This window comes from Xenia sp. Carnegie-2017, unplaced genomic scaffold, assembly GCF_021976095.1.
Source record: "Xenia sp. Carnegie-2017 unplaced genomic scaffold, XeniaSp_v1 HiC_scaffold_14, whole genome shotgun sequence".
NCBI lineage: Eukaryota > Metazoa > Cnidaria > Anthozoa > Malacalcyonacea > Xeniidae > Xenia > Xenia sp. Carnegie-2017.
Window position 1 is genome coordinate 12,443,806 of NW_025813447.1, and position 25,885 is coordinate 12,469,690.

The 25,885-nt window shown below is 35.8% G+C and overlaps 2 protein-coding genes and 1 non-coding gene across 3 annotated transcripts; 2 read left to right on the top strand and 1 right to left on the bottom strand.

Annotated features, from left to right (window-relative positions):
- The first annotated feature begins 68 nt into the window (after positions 1 to 68).
- On the top strand, positions 69 to 23,121 carry LOC124435297 (helicase domino-like). The gene is given in 48 exon segments (XM_046985233.1): positions 69 to 458; positions 595 to 2,242; positions 2,310 to 2,450; positions 2,694 to 2,907; positions 3,504 to 3,586; positions 3,959 to 4,125; positions 4,443 to 4,523; positions 4,806 to 4,936; positions 5,201 to 5,305; positions 5,477 to 5,559; positions 5,667 to 5,753; positions 6,488 to 6,805; positions 6,891 to 7,001; positions 7,091 to 7,342; positions 7,534 to 7,670; positions 8,086 to 8,152; positions 8,339 to 9,073; positions 9,473 to 9,519; positions 9,521 to 9,724; positions 9,874 to 10,076; positions 10,594 to 10,648; positions 10,840 to 10,954; positions 12,494 to 12,805; positions 12,972 to 13,118; positions 13,351 to 13,467; positions 13,658 to 13,711; positions 14,251 to 14,334; positions 14,617 to 14,987; positions 15,399 to 15,414; positions 16,422 to 16,457; positions 16,757 to 16,881; positions 16,947 to 17,024; positions 17,831 to 17,903; positions 17,906 to 18,025; positions 18,144 to 18,194; positions 18,734 to 18,859; positions 18,995 to 19,048; positions 19,209 to 19,307; positions 19,415 to 19,551; positions 19,622 to 19,678; positions 19,765 to 19,852; positions 19,966 to 20,259; positions 20,539 to 20,730; positions 21,121 to 21,264; positions 21,354 to 21,387; positions 21,516 to 22,028; positions 22,099 to 22,313; positions 22,630 to 23,121. Coding segments are annotated over 47 exon segments (8,580 nt in total). The 5' UTR covers positions 69 to 458; positions 595 to 823; the 3' UTR covers positions 22,918 to 23,121.
- Positions 10,242 to 10,312, top strand: LOC124435745. The gene has a single exon (XR_006945142.1). It is a non-coding gene; the product is annotated as a small nucleolar RNA SNORD18 (small nucleolar RNA).
- LOC124434555 (BTB/POZ domain-containing adapter for CUL3-mediated RhoA degradation protein 3-like) lies at positions 22,949 to 25,316 on the bottom strand. The gene is made up of 5 exons (XM_046984437.1): positions 25,046 to 25,316; positions 24,663 to 24,923; positions 24,032 to 24,291; positions 23,860 to 23,912; positions 22,949 to 23,653 (listed from the first exon to the last, which is right to left on the bottom strand). Exons 2-5 carry the CDS (start codon positions 24,835 to 24,837, stop codon positions 23,281 to 23,283), a joined length of 861 nt encoding a protein of 286 aa, XP_046840393.1. The 5' UTR covers positions 24,838 to 24,923; positions 25,046 to 25,316; the 3' UTR covers positions 22,949 to 23,280.
- Between the last annotated feature and the right edge of the window lie 569 nt (positions 25,317 to 25,885).

Below are 25,885 nucleotides of genomic sequence, written 5' to 3' on the forward strand. Positions count from 1 at the left end.
TTCAATAATATTTTGATGAATACTCCTATAATTAACCGATATAAATAATTTTATTGCGATAAAATTGTTCTTATTATATCTCGTATAAGATTTGGCTGCTTAGGAATGGTGTGACTATCTATTTTAATTGCTTAACTAAACTTTGCAATTTGAATTTTAATGGAGCATGGACAATGGGCATATATTTTAATTGTTGGGGGACAAAAGAATATTTCCTGTGGCTTCCCCCCTCACCAATCCTTGTATCCCTTATTGAGTTGTGCGCGTGCGCAGAGTTGTTGTCATCCGCCATTTTCTTCGAAAGAAGAGGTTAGAAGAGATTCTACTGTATACGATACTAAAACTGCAAATAAATGTGACATATTCTGAACAAACATTCTTCATTTAATTCGCATATTGTATATGGGGTAATTCAGTTCAAGGATTGAAATAAATTCCTCTTGGATGGTTTGTTCTTGGTATGTTTTTTTTCAATTTATTATGACGCTTGTAAGCAGTCGAGTAATGGGTAAAATCCATCATGGCGGCTCTGATGTGGTTTGGCTACTTTTTAGTTCCCTGTTTGTTTCTCATTGCTAGTTTTTTTGTTTTAAGTTTAGAGATAGCTGAATCACTTTGGCAGCTTGTCGAAATGCAGTGTTAAAACGTTGTGGTTTCGTGAATCATGTTAGAATCACTTGATATGTCTTTGGGAGAAAGTATAAAATTATATTCAAGATATCGTACTCCATATTTCTCAACGTATGTGAAACAAGAAAAAGTATCTATTCAACTGGGAAGCAACTTTTTTTAATTATCTTCTCTTGAAAAGCCATCATTGCAGATGGCACATCAGTCAGGTATGGGACGTGGTGTCACCTCGCCAGGTGCAACCATCTATAGTCTGGGTGATCAACACATTCAACCACACATGCAGTCACCTCTTCCTCCAACCAGCCCAATCTTCACAGGTCCAGTTTCAATGGCTGGACCAGTCACTCCTTCTTGTACAACACCACCATTGGGCTCTACTAACATCCCTCGTTTTCCTTTGCCATCTTCTTCTCATTCCATTTATCCCACAGATCAACACCTTGTGTCTCCTGTGAGAAATGTGATGGACCCTGGTATGCCATTACACTACCAATATCCACCATATTACAGCAGACGACCCAGATATTCTGATGAGTCCCCATTGTCCTCATCACCTGGAAGTACACATCATGTCCCTGGCTACCCTACAGGTGTACAAACATCATCAAACATTTCATCTTTTCCAAATAAAAATATCCCAAAACGAACAGCACCTGTCAAAAGTGGCATAAGAAGAAATCCAGGCCTTCAAATTGACTTCTCTCCTCAAAAGCAAGGGGAAAAGTGTCATGAGGAGGGTTATCCTCCCCTCAACACCCAATATGGACAAAAAATGCTAAGGTCCCCAGGTTATACCAATATATCTCCTTCCATCCCTGCAAATGTAAGTGAAGAAATAAAGCAATTACGAGTAAAAGTTGTTGAATACTTTTATCAAAATATTGAGTTAATTCGAAAGAGATACCAAGACAATTTGAAGGAGCTGTTTTTCTTGCAACATGGAGGAAACCTGATAGATTTTCCTGTATGGTGTCGAAGGCCAAATCCACATTGGTTTAATTATCAAGAAACACATAAACTTGAAGATGATATTGACTTCTATGTTACTTCAAACCCAATGGAAAACATGCAAGTTCAAAACATAGGGCAAGATTACGTAGCAACCCAACAAAATTTCTACCAGAGTAGTTTTGGAAACATGCAGCCAGAAAAGCTGCATGGAAATGCTGGGGCTGTTATCATGGGTACTTCACAACAATCTGGTAGCCTTCGTCTGCCATACATCCACCCTAGAAATTCTATTGAGGGCCATATTGATCTTGCTAGCTCAAAGATCTATATGTCAAAGGATTCAACTTTTGGTACACTGTTACCAACACAACATGCTAAGCATGGTTTAAATTGTGAGCCAGAAAATTTAGCTGCTGCCCGAGCTTTTGCTATCAATCAGTCAAAGGAAGATATTATGGTTGAAGCTAAACGTGAAGCAGATATCCTTAAAAGGGTTGCAGAATTAAGAAAGGAAGGTCTTTGGTCAACCAAGAGGTTGCCAAAGGTGCAAGAATCAAGTCGAAATAAGACACATTGGGATTATGTCTTAGAAGAAATGGCCTGGTTATCTACAGATTTTGCTCAAGAGAGACGGTGGAAGAAAAATGTTGCTAAGAAGGTGATGCCATTAGTGTATGATACATAAATATGGTAAAAAATGTTAATGTTTTTTGTTTATTTTGTAGCTTAGCAAGGCTGTCCTCAGATATTATCAAGAAATCAAGACGAAAGAGATAAAAGCTGAAAAAGAAACCACTGTGAAACTTCAGAAGATAGCCAGCAGTATAGGAAAGGAAGTTAGACAGTTTTGGTTAAATATTGAGAAGGTGGGGATTAGTTGACAAAGATGCCATACTTATTTAAGAATTATGCTCATGTTTTCATAAAACAACAATATATTTTATGTAAGTTATTATACAATGTATATATGCATTTGATTTATTGCACAGCTATATTGTGCTCCTTTTTTCATTGCTGGAAAGAATTATATGAAAACACTCTAGTCACAAATGTTATTTGTACATCCATTGTTTTTTTTTGTATAGAAGATATTCCTTTTTCTCTTTCAGGTTGTCCAATACAAACTTCAAAGTAGAATTGAAGAGAAGCGAAAGAAGGCACTTGATGTCCATTTAAACTTCATTGTTGGTCAAACTGAGAAATATTCCTCCTGGCTTGCTGAGAGTTTGAAAGATACTAAACCATCCAGTAGTGTTGCTAGTTCAGTAACATCATCAACTGCTGATTCATCACCAGTCTCCTCACGACAAGATGATGATACAGGTAGATCTAAATATTGCTGAAACATTTTGGGAAGTAAATTTGGAGATTTTGTTAGTGATCTCAAATTATATATACCAACATATTAGACAAGCTATAACTTGATCGTATTTTATAGATACCATCTTAGTCATAGCAGTACATACATCAAAGATCTTAATCATTGAAAGGCTGCTTTAATCCAAGTCTTTATGTCATTTTGCACTTTGGCATTTAGACATTTCAATCAGCCTAAAGAAAAAAGCTTGTTTGAGATTTATTTAATCATCTAAATTTTTGCAATGAATCTTGTGTTGAGCAACAGTTTTTTGTAATTAAATTCCAATTTCCTCACTGGAGAATTCCTTCAATGTTGGCAATTATCCCAGTGTTAGTTTTTGTGTTAGGTTATTGTCCTTTTTCCTGCTTAACATGTACCTAATCTTAGCTCAACCATCGTGCCTTGCAAATATTTCATTTTAAAATTTGCATTTGCATCATTTAAATTGATTATCTTTGATTAAAAAAATAAATGAAATATTTTGCTCATGAATGATGACTTGTGTTGAAATATATTGTTCATGAATGATGGCTCGTGCTTTATGAATCATGTTATGTAGATGATGAGAGTGAAATTAGTCTTCATGAAGAAAGTGAGGACGATGAAGGGACTATAGATGTTGAAGAATCTTATGACAACAAGGTAAATACATGCTTATTTATTATTTATAGTTATATTATGTTGAAACATGATGCATTTACTATTTTACCCACTTCCTAAGTTAGTAATGTTACGTATATGTTAGTAATTTGTTTCATCAGTTTTTCAAGTTGATATGTATAGTATTTTGTGAAGGCTTAATATAAACATTCCTATACTGACATGAAGCCTGCCACATTCTACCTCAAGACATATGTATCAGGAGGAAAAATCCTGCATTATAACTTACTGTGGTAGCTAATGATTGTTCTTTTGTCATTTGTTGAAGTATTGGGACTAGTTGAATTGCTGAAATAGTTATATTTAGCTCAATGGTGTAGGGATATCATCTTACCCAAATTATAACATTTTCAGGAGCTTATGAGTGCAGAAGACGAAATTTCCGCATTGCAACGTGAAAGTGAGATTCCAATAGATGATCTTTTAGAAAGTTTACCGTTGGAGATGTTTACAGAACATTCAGCACAAAGTAATGTGATAAAAGATGATGATGATGGTGATGTTGTAGATGAAACAAAAATGTAAGTTGAACGACACAATCTGACAGAAAGTTTCAAACTAACTAAAGTAGAACTCTCCTCTGTTGTGGCCATTTTTTAAGTAAATAATGTAATGGATTTTCTTTTAATATTAACAGTATTATCTGATTGTTCTGTTATTGGCTTGCAATGTGAAATTCTCAAGAAATCACGATTTTAAAAATATTTTTGTTTAGTGTTTTTATTTCCATTTTTTGAAGCATTCCAATGTTGATCTGTTTGCATAGTCAGCTAATATTTATTTGCATATTTTGGACATGTTACAGTTTTTGTAATTATTTGTTTTTTTTGCTCTTAAGCTGTGCTATTCCCGAGAAATTGCCATCTACGTCGACTGACGGAAAGGAAGAGGAAGAGATGTGTATAGACCATGAAACAAAGTAAGATATAGTAAAATAGTTCTCCTTCATTAGTCAAACTTTCAAAAGATTAAAATACACATCAATTCTTTTACGATCTTTGAGTACTGGATCTACTCTTCAACGTCAACGTAACTGCCATGATGATTTGCTTTCGGTCCGTGTTTCCGATATATATATATATATATATGACGAGTTGAAAGCTCTGAGCAGTATTACATCTTGCAACCTTAGTGTTTCTTGGAAATACGCATCATTCCTGTATTTTAGCACGGAGATTTATTTAATGTTGCTAACATTTAGCGATGGTGATCATGAATTTGTCCTGAGGGATACCATGGTTGATGTGGATGATGAGGGAACATTGGAGGAAGAGGAAAAACTTGAGGAAAAGGAGGATCACACTGCTGAGATATCATTATTGGAACAAGAAGGTGCATTTTTTTGTTGACAAGTTTGTATGGCGAGAAGTTTGTCTACTTACGATAACATAACGCAAAGGAGGTCATTCTCACATGTAATGCATTAAAAAAAATTTTTGAAAATTGATGAATGTTCTTGCAAAATCTCTATGTTGTTATTTGAGGGCTGTGCGTTATTTCAAACAAATTTGACATCAATGTTCAGAAAATGATGGCTCTCATCGACAAGCAAGTCTTTTTCAAATCGTTTTCACGTGTACGAATTTTGCCTCTTAGGTGAATTATCAATTGAGGAACTTCTACAAAAGTACAATGTTGACGATGAGTATGATGCTGATGAAGTGTTAAGAAGTGACGATGATGAGGAGAGTATTGATGAAGGTCAGTTAAGTGCTTTTGCTAAGTATAAAGTCAATCATTGAACAATTGCTTAGTGTACACATTTGACCAACAATGATACACATTTTTAAGTTGTTGCGAAAGAGAGATACATGAAAAAGCAGGTTTGAAGTTAGGGTTGGTTTAAAATACGAAGACATTGTGTTATTGTAGAGTCCAGTGAAGAAGAAGACGGTACAGAAGCTCTTCTCGTGAGTCACTCAACTCAAGAGGCGACTCCGAAACCAACTACTGTTGTAAGTACAGGTTTACGAGCATATCACAATCGCTGAGTAAAAGCACTATGTTTGTGATCTTTGTTTTTCAATTATCACTGAAATTTGTTCAAATACACAATCTGTAGTCTGATAGTCCAAATCAAGAACTGAATGATGCAGCAGCAACTGCTGAAAGTTTACAGCCAACTGGTTACACGTTGGAGACAACAAAGGTTTGTTTTTCATTTATCATATGCTAAAATGTTTCATGGTTCAAATATACATCTCGAATTCTATCATTTTATTTGGCGATCGACGAGTATTACGTAAACTCAAAAATGAGCAACACCAATCATAATAATGATGGATCATGTAAAAATTGAGTTGTGCTTTCGTGCTAATTATAAATCACTCAATATTTTGATATACGTATATTCAAATGATTAGAAAAAGCGCTTGTGTAGATATTCATGTAAAATACAAGCATCCACAAGTAATTATTATAAATCACTCAATATTGTGATATGCGTATATTCAAATGATTAGAAAAGCGCTTGTGTAGATATTCGTGTAAAACACAAGCATCCACAAATAATTATTATAAATCACTCAATATTGTGATATACGTATATTCAAATGATTAGAAAAAGCGCTTGTGTAGATATTCATGTAAAATACAAGCATCCACAAGTAATTATTATAAATCACTCAATATTGTGATATGCGTATATTCAAATGATTAGAAAAAGCGCTTGTGTAGATATTCGTGTAAAACACAAGCATCCACAAATAATTATTATAAATCACTCAATATTGTGATATACGTATATTCAAATGATTAGAAAAAGCGCTTGTGTAGATATTCATGTATAACACAAGCATCCACAAATAATTATCTACACAAAAACATGAACCTTACCGTTTAAACCGCGCAATTTTGGGAACTTCTTTTGTTTACAAACTGTAGGTGAAAACACCTATACCATTCTTGCTTCGTGGTGGTACCTTACGAGAGTACCAACATATTGGTCTTGATTGGTTAGTCACCATGTATGAGAAATGTCTTAATGGTATTCTTGCTGATGAGATGGGTCTTGGAAAGACGATCATGACAATCGCTGTTCTCGCTCACCTGGCATGTGAACGTGGGAGTTGGGGCCCACATCTTATTGTTGTACCCACAAGTGTTATGTTGAACTGGGAAATGGAGTTCAAGAAATGGTGTCCTGGTTTCAAAATTCTCACTTACTACGGTAACCAGAAGGAACGAAAAATGAAGAGGACGGTATGGAACTTATAATGATATTGTGAAAATTACGTATGTTGAAATTTGTTTTATTCTTTTTTCATGACTTAAATTTATTTTGTAGGGTTGGACAAAACCAAATGCATTTCATGTTTGTATTACATCGTACAAACTTGTCGTACAAGATCATCAGTCATTTCGACGCAAGAAATGGAATTACCTTATCTTGGACGAAGTGTGTTTTATGTATATTTGTTGAACACATTCACCGTTTTAATGATTCTTGAAGATGGACTTTTATTCTTAACTGCACTTATATTTCAGGCGCAAAATATCAAAAATTTCAAATCACAACGCTGGCAATATTTGCTCAATTTTAATACGGAACGTCGACTTTTACTCACTGGCACCCCACTTCAGAATAATCTCATGGAGCTTTGGTCCCTTATGCATTTTCTTATGCCTCATCTGTTCGAGTCTCATAAAGATTTCAAAGATTGGTTCTCAAACCCTTTATCGGGTATGATAGAAGGAAGCAGCGAATATAACGAAAATCTTATCAAACGACTCCATAAAGTAAGCACTTTCATGATTTTCGTAATTTGCGATTTCATGTGTTGAAACTTAAGCTCCTATATGCTCCATTGTAGTATCTTTGTCAGGAATTATATGTTGTTCAAAGTTAAGGCTATCATCAGGAATATTTTTGTGTTGAAACTTATATACTTGTACAATCCGTTTTTACCGTTCTTTTATTAAAACATTAGGTATTAAGGCCTTTTCTCCTTCGTCGTTTGAAGTCAGAAGTCGAGAAACAAATGCCTCAAAAATACGAGCACGTGATTAGATGCAGACTTTCAAAACGTCAACGCGTGCTTTACGATGACTTCATGTCTCGAACAAGGTACACATTTTATAAATGAATGTTTTATATGTACTAGAAAATAAAGTTTTCTCTTGGCTATGAAATGAGGCAAGATTGAAATGATTTTATTCTTTCAAATCTTTAAATGATAGCCAAAGATTAAATTTACTCTTTAAAAACCCGTTTGGAACTTTGACATGTTTCTTGCGGATCCTGTCAAGAGCAACATACAACGAAAAAACAAAGAAATAAAAGGAATAGGGAAACAGTTTTTACTTTACAAGTATATAACTAGCTGATTTGTGTTTTAACATATATCATTGGTGTATTTATCATCAGTGCTTACTTAGTTCTTTTCAACCTGAATAACCTTCTCAAAACATGGAAATGTGTTTCATAGAGAAATGGCCGTCAATTTTAATAAAGTAAATATTTTTAATTGTTGTTTGTAAAGGACAAAAGAAACGCTGGAAAGTGGCCATCTACTTAGCGTCATTAATATATTGATGCAATTAAGAAAGGTGGGTTTTCATACCGCAAATTTTCTTGAATAATTTTATATTCGTCATGAATAGATTTATTGATTATAGAACTCAAGGTTTGAAATAATGTATTTATCCGATTATATGCTCGTGGTGAACCTACAAAGAGGATTCCACCACAATCCAGTATACGTAACTCTTTCATTTTCTTATTATGTAATGTAGGTCTGTAACCATCCTGATTTATTCGAACCTCGTCCCACGATAACTTCTCTCAAAATGACTGGTATCGTTTACACTACGGCTTCTCTAGTTCTCACAGTTATGGAACATGATCCATTACAATCTATCAACTTGTTTACAATGAACTTGCTGCTTACGCAACTCGAGTTTAGTTTAAGCGCATTCGCGAGTCACCGTGTCCGCCTGCTGCAAACACCGTCTGCTCTTATAACGGAAATTGATAATTACACACCGTCTCAAACGCCAATCTTACTCCCAGTGAAAACAAAATTCTCACAACCTCCAAACGGCGAGCATTTTAAAGATGTTAAATCAAATTCATATGAACAATCTGTGTGGAGTGAGATGAACATGTATCCTGATGCACTCTACCCTGGATATGGGGGCAAAACGTATACCCTACCCTCTGAACAAGATTACTACAATGCTCTTGAAGCGGCGAACAACATCACTGGATCATATTCCATGATTGGCGACAGACATGAAGATACTCCTCGAAGTGATATTAAGTGTGAAGGTAGTTTGCCATATGGTAGTGACGAAATGAAGATCTCCAAAATTTTGCATACCAATGAGAGTCGAGTCGTTAATGGTCATGTTGGGACACTAGAGTCTGCTGCTGTTATATTAGACCAGAAGTCTGCTTTGACAGAGAAGGCATCACAGATAGAGTCTAGTGAAGATGTTAATTTTTGTCGTTTATCACCGTTTGTAATGGTATGTGTTATTTATATTGTGTTCTCCCACGTATTTTAGATCACGAAGACGAAAGGTGTGTTATATGCTATTGCCTGCCAAGAGAAGACATTATATGTGATAGCTAGCATGAATTGTCTTTACCCCTTCGTGTTTAGTGCTTTTGTAAAGCAAATATGTGTGACATATGATCAGGGCGTTCACATGCTATGTGTTACCTGGAAAGTGTTTTTGTTAGTGTGCACAATGATGAAAGAACAACAGAAAACGGGAAAAATCTTCTCGCTACATAAATTATTAGAGACATAAGATAACGTGTGTCAGTGTAGATAGTGATAAATGAGCAAGAAAGAACGAAAACCGTCTTTACACTGACTAAAACATGACATAGGTGTCTACTAAAAATGTATTTCTTTCTAGCCTCGTTTAGAAGAGAAGCGTTTCGTTGCTCGGCAACAGAAGCTTCGTTTTCTCAACATTGAACACCAGAAGATGTGCAGCCCAACCAATCTACGGTAAAGATCTCGTGGAATCCGTTACTATTCTTCGAAGTCCACTAGAATTAACTTGGTATAGAACGTCCATTCATAAACCAGCTATTTGTGAAACGCTACAAACCTGTACTAAGTCATCACAGGAACGCGTTGACGAGATGCAAGAAATTATCAAGAGGTGAAACTTACTTCGTTTATCGTAGTTTCTTACGTAGACAGTGTTTCTAGTTAGTTGTTATCGTGTTTTTGTGATTATTTATTATTTTATTGGAGTTATTGTATGATATTGGAATTAATCCGATATTTTGTATTTAATTTATACATCAGGTTTGTGTTCGCTGTTCCAGCCGTACGAACCCAACCCATTCAAATGCATGCATGTCATCCTCCACCGTCACACGTCACTATGCAGCAAAATCTCGAAGAAGGATTGATACATGAAGTATCGCACAAGCTAAACATACTTCATCCAATTGTTAGAGGGCAGCTCTTACAGTTTCCTGAAGTTCGTCTCATACAATACGACTGCGGTATGTCACAACATTATAGACTGTTGAGGATGTTTGAAAAGATTGACACAGTGGTTAAAATTTGGATGTAATTTCAGTCATCATTCCTTTTGTGACTTATTTCACTACTATTTGTGTTTGTCTTGAACTGTTTATTTCTCCTTTTTGGAAGTTAACGTCGTGACCACACAATGATGAGTTGCTTTCGGTCCGTGTTTCTGATATTCTTATGACGACAATTAGAAAGCTCTGAGTGTTTGAGAAACATCTTTACTTGCCATGAATTATCGTTGCTTCTCATGTATTTATTTATTTGTCGTGTAACGTCTTTCCTTTTCATGTACATAGCATATTTACTTTTCATGTAATTTATTTATTTGTCATGTAACATCTTTGCTTTTTTTGTAACTTATTTACTTTTCATGTAACATCTTTGCTTTTTTTGTAACTTATTTACTTGTCATGTAACATCTTTGCTTTTTTTTGTAACTTATTTACTTGTCATGTAACATCTTTCTGTCTCAATTTTTCACTGTAGGAAAGCTTCAAACTTTAGATGTTTTATTACGAAGATTGAGAGCAGAAAAGCACAGGTTAGGAATAGCCGATCTTATTGTCTCCTATTTCTTTTTCCGGTTTTATCGTTACCAGCCTGTCCTTCTTCATTTCAAATATCTTATTATAATATGTTTATCGGCAAAGCTCAAAACAAAAATTAAAATATTGCCTCAACTTATTTGTTTGTGGTTTTGGGCTAATCGTGTTTTTTCTCACCCTTATATAGAGCTCTCATCTTTACTCAAATGACCAAAATGTTGAATGTTTTGGAACGTTTTCTTAACTATCACGGCTATCTTTATCTTCGTCTTGATGGAACAACACGCGTAGAGCAAAGACAGGTAAGCATTCATTTCAAACATTACTTAGACGCAGTGTGATGATTTAGATAAATGGAATCATCAGTGTGATTTTAGTGCTAAGGTAACTTGCAGTATTGTTTGTAAACAAAAAGACAAATTTCGAAGGCAAAAAATCCTGTTTTCGGTCCATGCCTCCCGATACCCTGAGATAGTTTAGCACTAGTGCGTCGAATGCTATATAAGGGAAACAGATAATCCTTGTTTGCCATGAAGCCCATGGATGGTTTTCTCGTGATATACGAGAAACAGTAAGCGAGAGAGTTAAAGATATAAAGCAATAAAAATTTTATAGAACATATTTAAGGTTGTCTTAAATTATAAAGAAGAGTACAGTGTCAGAAGAAGTTAATTGAAACATTGCTGGGTTTATTTTATGAGAACTCTTGTAAATAAAAGATAAAATTCGAAAGCAAAAACCCGTTTTCGGGCCATGCTTCCTGATACCTTCTTAAGCGCAAGGCACTAGAACGCCGCATGTTAACGTTTCGGTAGGAGATTTCGGCCCCTCCACGCTATCCTACTTGGGAGATGCAATAGCAAGCTTCCGCCCATCAGACCCCGAGATCACCTGCGATAGGCTTTACTCGGGGTACGCAGGGAGAGTGCGGTCGCCACCGAAGTGCTCGAGCGCATGCGCAGATGATTTCTCTCTTAAATTGTTACTAATCTTGCTATTTACTTCAAAATTGGTGCTAGTAGATGCAGTTGGTTGTTGCCATGAGCATGAACTTGGGCAGTTGATCAGGTCGACTGCGCATGCTCAAGAAAACTGCGCATGCGCAGATGATTTCTCCTTTAAATTTTTGCTAAGCATGCTATTTACGTCAAAATCTGTGTTAGTAGATGCAGTTGGTTGCTGCCATGAGCATGAACGTGGGCGGTTGGTCAGGTCGACATCGCATGTTCAAGCAAACTGCGCATGCGCAGATGATTTATATGAAAATTTGTGACTGAGCGAGCTATTTATTCCAACATTGGTGCTGTCAGTAAATCCAGAGGAGATTAGCGAAAAATCCTGTGCTGTGACAATTGACATGTCTAACATGACTATCATCATTTTGGGTTGAGTGGATGGCGCTGCATAAGCCATGCGCAGAGCTTTTCACTTATAATTTGTGAGTTATGGTTGATTCAAGTCAAAAAGCATTGTTTTCTTTAAACTTTGCAAGAACCTTGATTCTTTTTGCTAACATTGTTTTCAATGATTTGCAGTTTGTTTGATTTGGGAAAAGATTAAGTTTTCTAATTTGAAAAAATTTATATAGCTACTTTCAAAGACAAACGATATTTATGTAGCAAATGATCGCCACCACAGTGATATACTTTGTACTTAGATACTTTGTACTTTGTACTTGTTTTGAATTCTCTGTTCAAACTATTAATATGTTTGACTGCTCATAATAAACTTAATGTGTTCTTTTGCGCACTTTTATCTAATGCGAATTGAATAGTTACTTTATCAATTTATAACTTAATGCTTAATTGTTAACACAAAGCGTACATCAATTTTCCCGCCAGGTACTTATGGAGCGTTTCAACAACGATCGAAAAATCTTTTGTTTCATCCTTTCCACTCGAAGTGGTGGCGTGGGAGTTAACCTAACGGGGGCAGACACAGTTATATTCTACGACAGTGACTGGAATCCGACCATGGATGCTCAAGCACAAGACCGCTGTCACAGGATTGGTCAAACGCGTGACGTGCATATTTATAGATTGATAAGTGAAAAGACAATAGAGGAAAATATACTTAAGAAAGCTCATCAGAAACGTTTGCTAGGGGAGATCGCTATCGAGGGCGGTAACTTTAACACAACTGTCTTGAGGGAAGTAAGTACTTCATGTAAAATTTGTGATTACTAATAGCACTATCGCGTTGAGTGATTTGAGCATTTAAGGTAGTAAGACCAAATAGGCGGAGTACAAAATAAGGAAGATACAATTGCCCCTGTGAAAATGTATAACTTGTAAGAACCGTTTTTCCATTTCTCTACAGACTACCGTACGAGATCTGTTTTCTATCAACGAAAATGATACAGATTTGCAAGAGATGGGAACAGCTAAAGAGAATAGTTTGACACAACAAACTTCAAACGATCAAGTTTCAAAGAAGAATCCGAAATCACAGAATGCATTTGAGGAGGTTAAGTCTATGAGTTTATGTTTGAGACCGCAAAAAATTATTATTTTTGAGAAATTAAAACGAATTCCATTTTTAAAATGAATGAGAATATTTGCAGACAGAGAATTTAGTTTGAATTATGTAATTTAAAGAAATACGCTCATTCCTTATCCTTTGTTATGTTGTTAAATGTATCCTTAATTTGGTTTTTATCTACTCAGTTTCATTGCTCACTATTGTTTAAATTCTCTAGGCGTTAATGAAGGCTGAAGATGAGCAAGATGTACGAGCAGCTTCATTAGTGAAAGCAGAACAGGATGCTGAACTTGCTGAATTCAATGAAAATATCCCTCTTGACGATGATACAGCCGTAAGTAAATTCCCTTAACTTTATTTGATTTTAATTTAAACATTTGAAGTATCTATGTTTGTGTGGTATTTGAAATAACTAGTCGCTCCTGGCTAATTAATATATATAAGAATAATGCTATTGGTTTCTTTACTAGTAATGTTGCAAGTGGTTGGGCTACTTTATGCTTTAGTTTTATTATTTTGTCTAGTTGGGGCAATGTCTTTCAAAGGTTGAAGAAGAGCTACGTGAACTAGAGAGTCAGGTTTCATGAAATACTTTGTTTATTTTGCCGTGTTTGCTCCATGTTTTCCTTTCTCCCATGTCCCCCTTTCCATGTTTTCCTTTCCTCCTTCCGGATCGACCTCCGAACGGATCCGGATTTCATCCATGATTCCTTTCTTCCAACGGATCATCTCCGGATCGAAGCCCGGACGAATGCCGGATCGATCCATGCTCTGATGCATCCATGATCCATTTCCGGATCCATGATCCGCGGATCTTCCATGTTTTCTCTCATGATGGATCACCTATCCATGCTTGTCCATGTTTTCCTTTCCTTTCCATGCCTTTCATGCTTTCCTGTTTTTTCACTCTTTTTATCTAAACACCACCAAGCAAGGTTTTCTAAATCAGAATTTTCTATGTATACATGGAATGGATTTTTGTCCAAGAAAACATTCTGTGGTCTCAGACACAGACAGTTGGTCGAGCGCTTAAGAAAATTGAATATTCAAATCAAATATTTAGATGTGAAGAAGTAGAAATTTTATTACACATCTCCAAGTAAAATATCTTTTGTAGCTGTCTGGTGTTGAACGCTATGCTGTAAAGTTCGTCGAAGCCACTCAGATCTTTGCAACTAACGAAGAGCTTGAAGTTGACGAGGTAGAAATTTACACAACACTTGCTCCTGTTATTAACCATAAATTTCCATAATTAAGTCATGGTATTGACGTAAAAATGCTATTTTATGATAAAGTATTTTTTTATCGAAAACTGTAAAATCGTTAGCTCATGAAATAAAACAGACAAATAAAAGTATAGCTATTAAAATATCAGAAGAACCTATTTTAAATAATTAAAATATTTCCTTTTTATGAAATCATTTCTTGATAATTTTGATATATGAATCTGGATTTGCCAACTTGAGACATTTTCAATTTGTAGAAAAAACTTGAGTTGTCTAAGAAAGACTGGGAACTACGTCATATCCAGTCCCTAAAGGAGGAGGAAGAGAAGCATTCTAATACTGGGAACTGTGGCGAACAGCTCGAGGTCACATATACAACTGAGGAATCTAAGCAGGTTAAAAAATCTAAGAATAAATCTAACAAAAGTGAAAAAACTTATACCGGAAAGAAACCTTCGGCAAATTCTAGCACGATCTTCTCAAAACCTACCACTTTAAAAGGGCAGGCCAAACTGCCATCGGCATCAACGTCTTCCGATCTCGCTGAGATGAATGTCGAGGGAGGTCCTGCCAGTTCATTTCGATCTGTTCGAAGTACTAGCAAGCGTAGTACTCGTCAAAATGCCCGGTGATCTATATATGTGTGAGAATAACGTGGATTATGAGGCATCCTTGTGGCTAGTGGATTCTCTATATAAACATAGGTCATGGAGAATGGATCTTTGAGGTTGTAGTCATTTATAATTACATGCAGTCAAATTTTTAAGCAAAGCTTTTTCATTTGCTTGAGTCTGAGATTTGAAATAGAAATTCGCGATTAATGTTGATGGTCATGCTGAACATTCTTGGAATGACGCGTTCAGAGCGTTGAATTATGGGATTCATCAAGTTTGCCGTTGGCTGCCATCACTGTCATTTATAGGTGTTGTATATAATTCTGTGAATTCATAAGTTTAACTGCAAAGAAGTTTTCATAAAGAAGAAAATATATTTTTGCAAAGCTACCCGTGTGTGCGTCTTCTTGTCTACATTGTTCTAGCCTGTCTCGATGGATAGTACGACAATCTTTGTGTGATTTGCGTTTGTTTATTGAACTAACTCACAACGATTGTTTTGTAAATTAATTCAAGGCTGTTGGTGTCCAAAATGCGTGAATGGCTTGTTTGGTCTGTGTTAACGACGATTTCATTTTAAAAAACTTGCGATACAAACTTGTACACAGGAAAGTGTTGAATTTGAATTTTTTAAAGTACAATTGTTCATTCCTGTTACGACTTTGTTGGGAATTAAATTTTCTATGATTCCCCCCGTGAAAATTTACTTTACGTTATCTAAATGTTGAGTTACAACAGCATTTTTTACAATTTTAACAAAAAGCTCTCGTTGTTTGGCACCAGCACACCTTGTTGAAATTTTCATTGTCGAGGCCACTCTAGAATAATGACAAGACCTACAAGCCACACTCAGGTGTTTTGGATCCACTAGCCATGAGCGGCATTGCTTTAGTCTTAACGAAATTCTACTTGCGATAAAAATCACCTCATTGGGCAAGGGGGGTGGTGGACAAAAGTCGTTCTGCTTGGGGGTGCGTGTTTATTTTCTTTACGCTAATTTTTCATCTTCCCAAACCATCACATTTAATGCGTGTATACTTGCAACAAACTTTTTCGACAGCTTGATTATCATAAATTCACAGCTGAAATTTTTCTTATTGTCAACGAAAAGGCGTTTGTTTAAACGAGGATAACAAAACTGTGGTCGAAATACCTACGAAATAACACTTTTTTGAAAACGAATCGTCAAGCTATCAACTCTTGTGTTAAATTTTTCGTGATTACTTTTTGATTTTTCGACAATTACGTTCCATGGATCGTCTCTTGGGAGTGATCTACGAAAGTGGACATTGATGGTATGCTTTAGATTGAATGGTACATTTATGTACACGTGTCTTTACCTAAAGGGACATTTTTGTGACACTTCCAAATCCACATGTAGTACATGCATGAATTAATTTAATATATTTATGCCTCATCTTTTCATTTTTGCAACGTATTTTTTAAAGGAGTTTGTCGATGAAGTTACTGGTGAAGAAATGCCTGTAAGATGTATATTGATTTTTTTATCTAAAGGCGTAATTTGTGTTTTTAGTGGAAAGTTTTGTTGAGTTTCGAAACATTTGGGGGTTTATTCTTTGTGAAAGTACACCTTTTTTGTACATCCTGTAGTCGAAGTTATTGATTGTTTTTAGAATGTAAAAAAAAATCTAAGAATTCTAATTTGTGATGGTAAATATTTATGTCCGGGTAGTGTATTATCCAGATCATTCTGAAAGACATTCCTGTTTGTTTGTAAACGATCTTCGCCGTTTTTTACATGTTATTTTGCCTTCTGTTTTAGTTATGGCGACCGCTTACCCCTCCAAGTGAAGGCAAAGACGATATTTATGTTGATCACTCGCAAAATTACATGTACGAGTCGAAACCTCTTCCTGAAGTACTATTGCCTAGAATAACACGTACAAGGTACATATGTGTATTTGTTTTTTTGCTGCTTGATCCTCTTTTTTTATATATGTGTGTTCTTTTAGACGTTATCTTGGGGACTATAAGAAACACGGTCGACGAAGTGCTTTCGCATTTAAACATCCTTATAAGGAGGCAGTAAGGTAGTCACTCCATGTGTTAAAATCGATGTGCGACATAAGACGTCTTAGATCTCATTGTCTAGTAGTTTATGTTTGGAGTGAAGACGTCTCATGTCCCATTGTTAAGTGGTTTATGTTGAACAGAAAACGTCTCATGTCCCCATTGTCTAGTAGTTTATGTTGAACAGAAAACGTCTCATGTCCCCCATTGTTTGGTGGTTTATGTTGAACAGAAAACGTCTCATGTCCCATTGTTAAGTGGCTTATGTTGAACAGAAAACGTCTCATGTCCCCATTGTCTAGTAGTTTATGTTTGGAGTGAAGACGTCTCATGTCCCATTGTTAAGTGGTTTATGTTGAACAGAAAACGTCTCATGTCCCCTATTGTTTGGTGGTTTATGTTGAACAGAAAACGTCTCATGTCCCATTGTTAAGTGGTTTATGTTGAACAGAAAACGTCTCATGTCCCATTGTTAAGTGGTTTATGTTGAACAGAAAACGTCTCATGTCCCATTGTTAAGTGGTTTATGTTGAACAGAAAACGTCTCATGTCCCTCATTGTCTAGTAGTTTATGTTTGGAGTGAAGACGTCTCATGTCCCCCATTGTTTGGTGGTTTATGTTGAACAGAAAACGTCTCATGTCCCATTGTTAAGTGGTTTATGTTGAACAGAAAACGTCTCATGTCCCCCATTGTTTGGTGGTTTATGTTCAACAGAAAACGTCTCATGTCCCATTGTTAAGTGGTTTATGTGGGATGGAAGACATCCCCTATACCATTTCATCAAAGTTAATTACGAATGTCACCGTATATTCCATTCTCCCTAGACGGGGTCTTCGTAAACCTCATTCAATATTCGATCGTCGTGCACTGGAAGCGTTCTTTAAAATCGTCGCAATGCGTTAAGTAATGCAAAGAAGGCGAAGATGAAAATGACTAAACAACCTTCCCAAACTTCACAACAAGCGCAACAACAAGCGCAACAACAGCATTCTGTAAGACAACAAGGCGACTTACAAATGGTAAGGAGTTTTCACCATTGCTTGATTTTCTTTTTTTGTGTTGCCATATCTTTGTCGTCATGTTTGCTTTGTCATTTTCTTTCAAAAATAATTTACTGCATTAAAACATTTTTTAAAGATTGATACAGGTCCCGAATGGTTTGTACACGAAGATTGGGCATTATTGCAGGTAATAGCCATCAAAAATCTTTGTTTAATGTCGTAGGGGGACTGCATAGACGTTATTGAGTTATTTTAAGTCTTGGTATTGAGTTAGGGTTAGGGTTAGGGTTAGGGTTAGGGTTAGGGTATTGAGTTATTTTAAGTCTTGGTATTGAGTTAGGTTAGGGTTAGGGTTAGGTTAGGTATTGAGTTATTTTAAGTCTTGGTATTGAGTTAGGGTTAGGGTTAGGGTTAGGGTTAGGGTATTGAGTTATTTTAAGTCTCGTTAAAGGTATTTAACGGTTTCACACAAATGAGATCGTTGAGAACATCATCCAAGGAAAGCCATGCATATTTGTAAACAGTTCTTGAAACTTTTGCATTCAGGGGTTGTGTTTTTAGCTCTTTAAATCTTGATGTAATAATTGGAAGAATTTTTTGACGAAATACTGGATTGAAATTTTGAAAGTATTTAGTGCAAGAATAAATGACACTTCATCGTAAAAGATTTTTAAAATTTAATCTATTGCTGCTGCTTTAAAACTTGTTGTGCTTCTTCTAATGCAGGCAGTCCATTATCTTCAAGAAATGCCTATTGATCTTACTGTTGTTAATCTTGGTCATACACCAAACTGGCTTTTGGTCAGCGATATAGTTAACACCAGCAGTCGTACATATAGAACTGCGCGACAGGTGAGGTTGTTGAACGGGGGGGTGTAGTACTAGAAAGATGACAAGTTGAACTTCCTTGCACTGAGGTTTATGACAGATGTCCATAAGCGTTTGCTTTCAATCTGTTCTTATGTAAAATTTTTCTACTGTGTATAGTGTCGAGATCGCTATGTCAATGTTGTAATGCCTAGAGAAGACGGAAAAGCTCCGGTAGGAAATATTTCTACGATTAATAACGCCCTTGTTATGTATCCAGTCAGTCACATTGTAGAAAATTTTGCGTTGGTTTTCTGTTCTGTTGACAATTTAAACGGCATCAATCCATGTTGTTGTATCTACTGTTGAATAGAATTAGAGTTAATGATTTTAGTTGATTGAGGAGAGGGAAAAGAAAATGAAGACAAAACTTAAAGCACCATATGCACCCCCGGAATACTCAGCATTCGTTGGAAATCAACCTTTACCCAAAGTATGTATGTTTGGCAGTTGGGGGGGGGGAGGGTGTATCATAGTTCGTAAAACGACACTATAGTATACATTATACTTAGTTTTTGTAACGTGTTAATTTATCATTAGCCAAAAGATGGTCACGGTACAAGATTACACGCTCTGCATGCTCATGACAATGGTCGTTCCAGTACCATTCATCATTCGTCTTTATTTGAACTGGTGAAAAAAACATCCGTCAAACGTAAACCAAATGTGAAACATAGGTCGGTGAAAAATTTTTCCATAGCAATTAAAGCTGTTTCTTTAAAGTTACTTTCATATTTTTGATTCTAGTATAAACACTGAACCTTATCAAAAGCCAGGAAATGGACAGGGGAATTCTGTTACTGGGTATCTTGATTTTTTTCGATTTTATTATTTTCCAGTTGCAAATAGTGAAACCCGTGTTTCCTTATTTTTATGGATATTTTCATTAGCGTTAATGTTGAAGATGTCTACCTTGATCCTGCAAAAATTGCTGCTATGAAAGTAGAAAGGATTCAACGTGAGAAAGCTGAGGCTGTAGTAAGTCACAGGGGTGTAAATTTCTAACAAATAAATCACACCTCGAGCAGAAGTTGTGAAATAAACATGAGAAGATATGCACGACATAAACAACAAATTTCTTCTTCATATAGCGTCAACAACAGCAGCAGCAGCAACAACAACAGCAACAACAACAACAACAACAACACACAAGTAAAGAACACCAGCAACAATTGCAAACACAACCAGTTGTTCATGCTTTGTCTCAGCTTCCTACATCTTCTATTGCGACAAAAATTACTGTAACGGCTCAACAACCTGTACAATTAGCTTCTGCTGGTCAACAGCAGGCTCAAGTGATGCCGACCTACCAAAATCAGAGACTTGCTAACGCACAGTCTCAAATATTAACGTCGACAAGTCAGAAAATTACTACTGCTCGAATGGTATGTCTTTAAATTTCTACTGTTCCTTTCCAATGCGACTCTTCTTACCTAGTTAAGTTTGTGCCAGCCCTAAGGTGTAGTGGCCAATGGTTAAGTATGGTTAAGATTGCGTACGAAGGATGTACATTTCAGGTAGGGTCAGATAACCGCCTTGGTTGGTGATCTTATTGCGGCTTTTCTGTTATTAATGTCTAAGTGTGTTTGAAAACTGCTCTTTATCATACGTTGATCTTCAGTTGCTTTTTTTTGCAGTAAGTTTGTTTATTTTTCTGTTTTTAGGCTGCCACTTTGAGCAGTAAACAAGTTGCAAATTTGCAAGGCGTCGCCTCAATCCCGGGTACGCTGGTCAAGACAGCTGCAGGCTCTAATATTGTTGTTAAAGCACCCGGTAACGTAGTCGGTCCGCTGACCATGAGCAAAAGACTGGCAACGCAAACTGGTAATCCAACAGCGCCGACCCTTACCACTATGGTGAGTAAATTATGTTTATTTTGCATTAGGAAACATATTTCAATTACGACTAGAAATAATCTTATTCTTTGTTTTTTGTCAAGTTCATGACAAATTGTCTTAGTGACTTGTATTATTCAATGTGTGAAATAAAAATGATCTTCTCAAAATCATGATACAACTTGATTGCAACTTTAATGATCAAGTACAAAAATGCATTTTTTATCATTTTAAGTATGACTCGTCTAACTGTTGGTCATTCGTCTATATTTATGCTTGATTCGAAATTTTACAAGTTTTTTAGTCATACCTGCATGAACTGTACTTTGGATGGTAAGATATCATGTTAAAAACAAAAAAATAATTATCAGGAAAACCGTCAGTGTCAACTTTGTAATGATTTTCATTCAGAAAACAGGTGTATCTAGTGAAAATCGTCCTTTGGCCAATAGAGATTCTGCTGTCCAGTTTCTAGCGTCAGCTGCTAACGGCAATATTCGTTTATCAACAACCACTTTATCTCCTTCCAATACACTTGTTGTTTCCCAAACACAGGTACTATAGGAAAGTTGAGATGTGTTGTATATAGCGCTGTTTGAATTGTTAATGTTTAAATTTCTTGTGATGTCCGTTTTTCTTTTCAGACTGGACAAAGACTTCAAGATCCATTACACGCAGGTATATGTGTTGAATACGAAACCAGACTTCAGTAGGAAGATCTTTACCACCAAACTATAGGTTTGGTAGTTAGTTTTACTTGTTTATAAGTCTAGTGTTTCTTTTGTTCAAAAGTATTTCTTCTTCAGGCAAATTCATGGCTCCAAAAACGTTTATGCAAACTGGTACGAAGCAATTAACACAGCAGCAATTCAACCTATTACAGAAACGCCTGGAACAGCACCAGCAACGTTGTCAGCAGCAAGCAGTTGTACAACCTTCACTACCCATCAAACAAGTTGTGCAACAACCAGGTAGTATTCGAAAGATTGCTCCTCCAACCACGCAGAAACTTCTATCAGTAGGAGCGAAGGTTGAGCAACAACGTCTACCGCAGACAATGACTATCACACGACCAATGCAACAAACAGTGCAACAGCCTGCAACACAGGTGCAACAAGCTACGCAACAGCAGCTTCAACAACTGGTGCAACAGCAACACTTAAAACAATTACAGGTTCAACAGAAGCAACAGCAAGATAAAACAACACCAATCCATCTTGTAACAACGCAACAGCAACATCTTCCAGTCACATCACAACAAATTAAACGAGTGCAACTTCCTACTGCACAACAAGTCACTACTGGCTTAGCCCAGACAGGTGTGTGCAACAACAGCATTTGTTGAGAGAAAGTTTTGTTTGAAGATGTCTAAACTTAGTTTTATTTTAGGTTTGGTAACAACGGCAGGTATGGGTGGTGCACCAACTAAACATGTTGTGAAACTTATTCCTGGACAACATACCTATCATCATGCTAGTCTTGTGAAACAACGTTTGCAACAACAAGCAAAACAAGTTGCTCATTCAAGGCAACAACAGCCAGTTCAAACTGGCCTATCACAGTCAAGCACAGAAAGCAATTCAACATCAGCTTCCTCAGTAACGGTATGATTATCTTTGTATTTTAGAAGATGGTGAGGATTTACTTTTCCTTTTGATAGTATCTTGTCACAGTTCGTGATATTTTTAATTTCTGGATAAATTATTCCAGGCTAAATTGTGTTGTAGACCCTCCACTCTATAGTGTCACTCATTAATGAATTTGCCACTTGTTAAGCTTTAACAAACAGTTGAAGTATCATTAACACAATATGAAATGAAATAAGTGTGGGGGGGGGTTCACTCTTCGTGGGACTCTCATCTGAATTTTAACTATTTTCTGATAATTTTCTAATAATGCTCGATTCATTTTGTATTACAGAATGTACAAACACTTTTGCAAACATCGTTAACAACTCATTCAAGTCCACAGATACAACAACAGTCTATGGACAAGCCTTTACAGCCAAAGCTGCCACTAAACAAACCAATTACTGCAAGCATAGCTGGTCAAGCTATAACATCACTACAGGGCGTAGTAAGTACCATGACTGTTTCAAGTACAGTTGTGTCTACCACAACTTCCTCTACACAAGGAATTCAAAGCATTAACACAAACAATCAGCATCAATCGCCATATGCAATGAGATCAAGAAGTCAATCAAAATGAAATGTTCTTAAACTTAATAATATGCATAAACTTTTACTGCATGCACTGTTTTGTTTATTTGCATTTTTACACGATATTCATAATGAAAATAGAATGTTTCTCTGAAGATTGACTATGCACGTGCATTAACTAGCAGTTTAGACTTTATGAAAATTACAAGCTGTAAATTAATAATAGTAAATGAAGACACAATTTTTCCTATCATCAACTCTCCTACAACATGTCTGGCTACTTGCACAGACATTCAAGTGAAACACTTCAGTTTTTCAATGATATATGAATGGTATAATGCTATGGTACAAACATGCTAAACATAGTTTTTTCATTTCTTAAATTATGTAAACTTCAAGTATGAAGGTGTTGTTACTCTCCAGCACCACTCTTGTGCCTACGGACAGGTCCATCTTCATCATCATCAACACCTAGCGTTGTTCCTAATGCCCTTAAAAGTTCTGCATCTGGTTGACTGTTTCCTATTTTTTCATAAAGCAAAACATTTAATGTCTCCTCATAAATTCTTGCTTCAGGAAACTCAACCTTAGTGTGCTTTCGTTCAGTTGCATAGACTATGGAAGTACAACAAATTTCTGCAACTTTCTTTCCATTACCATAAAATGTCCAACAACAGATTTCCCCACTTCCAATGACATTCTTTATGAACAAGATTCGTTCATGAAAACGCAGGGAGAGTTTATCGAAGAGTTCAATGTTTTTAAGTAAGTTATCATCAGAATGACTAAAAAATGAAAATTGTATGAAAAGTTTGTTTATTGAGTTTTCAACAAGACATGCATTTTCTAACACTTGTGCTCAAAAATAAAGCAATCACTAGCCATGAAAAAACTATTTGACGTTGAAAATTATTGCATAACCTAAAATAGTACAAATTTGACATACAAATAGTACATAGCTTTGACATTTCTAATATTTGCACCGCATTACCTCGTATAGGAATATTTGTTGTTTGATCTGTTGTATAAAAACTTCACCACAGGCTAAAAGAAAGCATGTTCAATAAAGATAATTTACTTGAAATAAAGTAATATTGGAGCAACATGAATTCATGCGGGTAGAGAAATTTTATCCAATAAAAATATGTGCAAAATTTCACAACCTTGTCACTTTGGTTGACAAGTATTTTTTCCTGTTTGGCAGATGTAGCCAGTCGAACAATGCAACACTGTAAAAGACTATCTCCTTTCTTTCTTAAGGCTTCTTCACATTGTTTAACAAGTTCTTCAATTAAATAAAATTTTGCTTCTGCTAAAAGTTCCTCTAGCTCTTGACGACTATCTGGTAGACATGATGTACCATCACGTAAAAAGTTCAAAATACATCCAAAGTGTTTTCCAGCACGATCTATCAAGATCCAACCTGAAATGAATGTTGTTGGAAATTAAGATAAAGAAATGTCTATTATTTAGTGGGAAATTTTTATAAATTTGCATACAAATTCTCATTTCAACAGCAAAAAGCAAATATATATACTTCACCATAACATAGGATTGAATCACACATATCACAAGAAACTTAAGGAAAGACAGCTTTAACAGATGTCATCTGACTCTCAAAACATTAGCCACCCAAAATCCAACACCGCCCACACAAATCTTTCTAAATGACATCAATTCTTTGTATTTTTGGTCAATGTCAGACCAAGTCAACGAGTTAAAACGTAGTTGTAACTCCTCTTTCGCAATAGTGGTATGTGTTTATTAAATGTGAATTAAGTCGATATAATATACCTTCTGTGTCCGTTAAAACTTCCATGCGTCCGCTAAACATCGCCCTTAACATATTATCTTGTTTAGTTAAAGTGCCGAGAGTGACATAATGAAGAGATCCTCCAACATTCAATTTTACGTATTTTGTTGGTGCACCTTTAATGACTGTCGCAGTTTGGGTTGTGTCAGAAGACATTTTGTCTTGTGAAAATAATCGTCCAAACTATGAATATGCTTTCATTCTATAACAAACGTAGATCGTCGACTATTCTTCTAAAGTCTGACAAAAAAGAGGGAAAAAATTTGTTTGGATGTTAAGTAACCTTCAAGATAATATAAACGTAAGCACAAGTGTACAACAGAAAAATTTGGTCTCAGAATGAGCTAACAAAATAATACTGACCTTAGCGGGATAGTCATGCTGTTTTACAGCAGTTTTTTTCAAGCGAACTAAGAAAATTCTTTGTTTTGATTGTCAATTTTCTGTGAACAATTGAATTGTGTCTGTTTTATCTTAAGTAAAAGGAATCCAACATTATTTCTATCTAACCATTAGTCTTTATAGTAAATACTGTTATACTTCGTCAACGAAACCATTCACCTAAACATTGCATCATGGACGTGTACATCAATGACGTCATTGAGTAACTTTACACCTGTCTATGCTCGTCCTTGAAAATAAAAGTTTGTAATTTCTATTTATTGCATAATTTTCATTTCTACACGAAAGTGATTGTTGGAACTTTCTATTAAAAACGAAATGAAAAGCAAAGTTGATGGAAACGTGACCTCGGTAACACTGTTATGTAACAAATTAGTAGAGGCATTTAAAAATTTCTATTGTTTCTGTAGTTTGATTCTACTCTTTCTTTGCAATAACTCCCCAAACTTGGAAAACGAGGTAATTTCTATTTATATTGAATGTAATTAATACATCACCTACTAAGAGACTACTACAAGTTGATGATGATCATTTAGATGGTCATTAACCATTGAATAACAAACATTGATTGTAGTAGCCTAGCTTTTTTCCTACAATTTATTGTGAAACCCAACATGGTGAAACCGAACAATGAACCGAACCCTCATTTCCCTTGCCGGGTTGCCCGCATGAAGTAGACAACCCGAATATCTGCGTTTGTCCCCCGTAATTTAAACAAGTTCAAGTCTCTGGTTCAAGTTGAAGTGCACCAAAAAACAAAATGGCACAGTGGAAGTAACATAGTACGAAGACTTCCTAAACG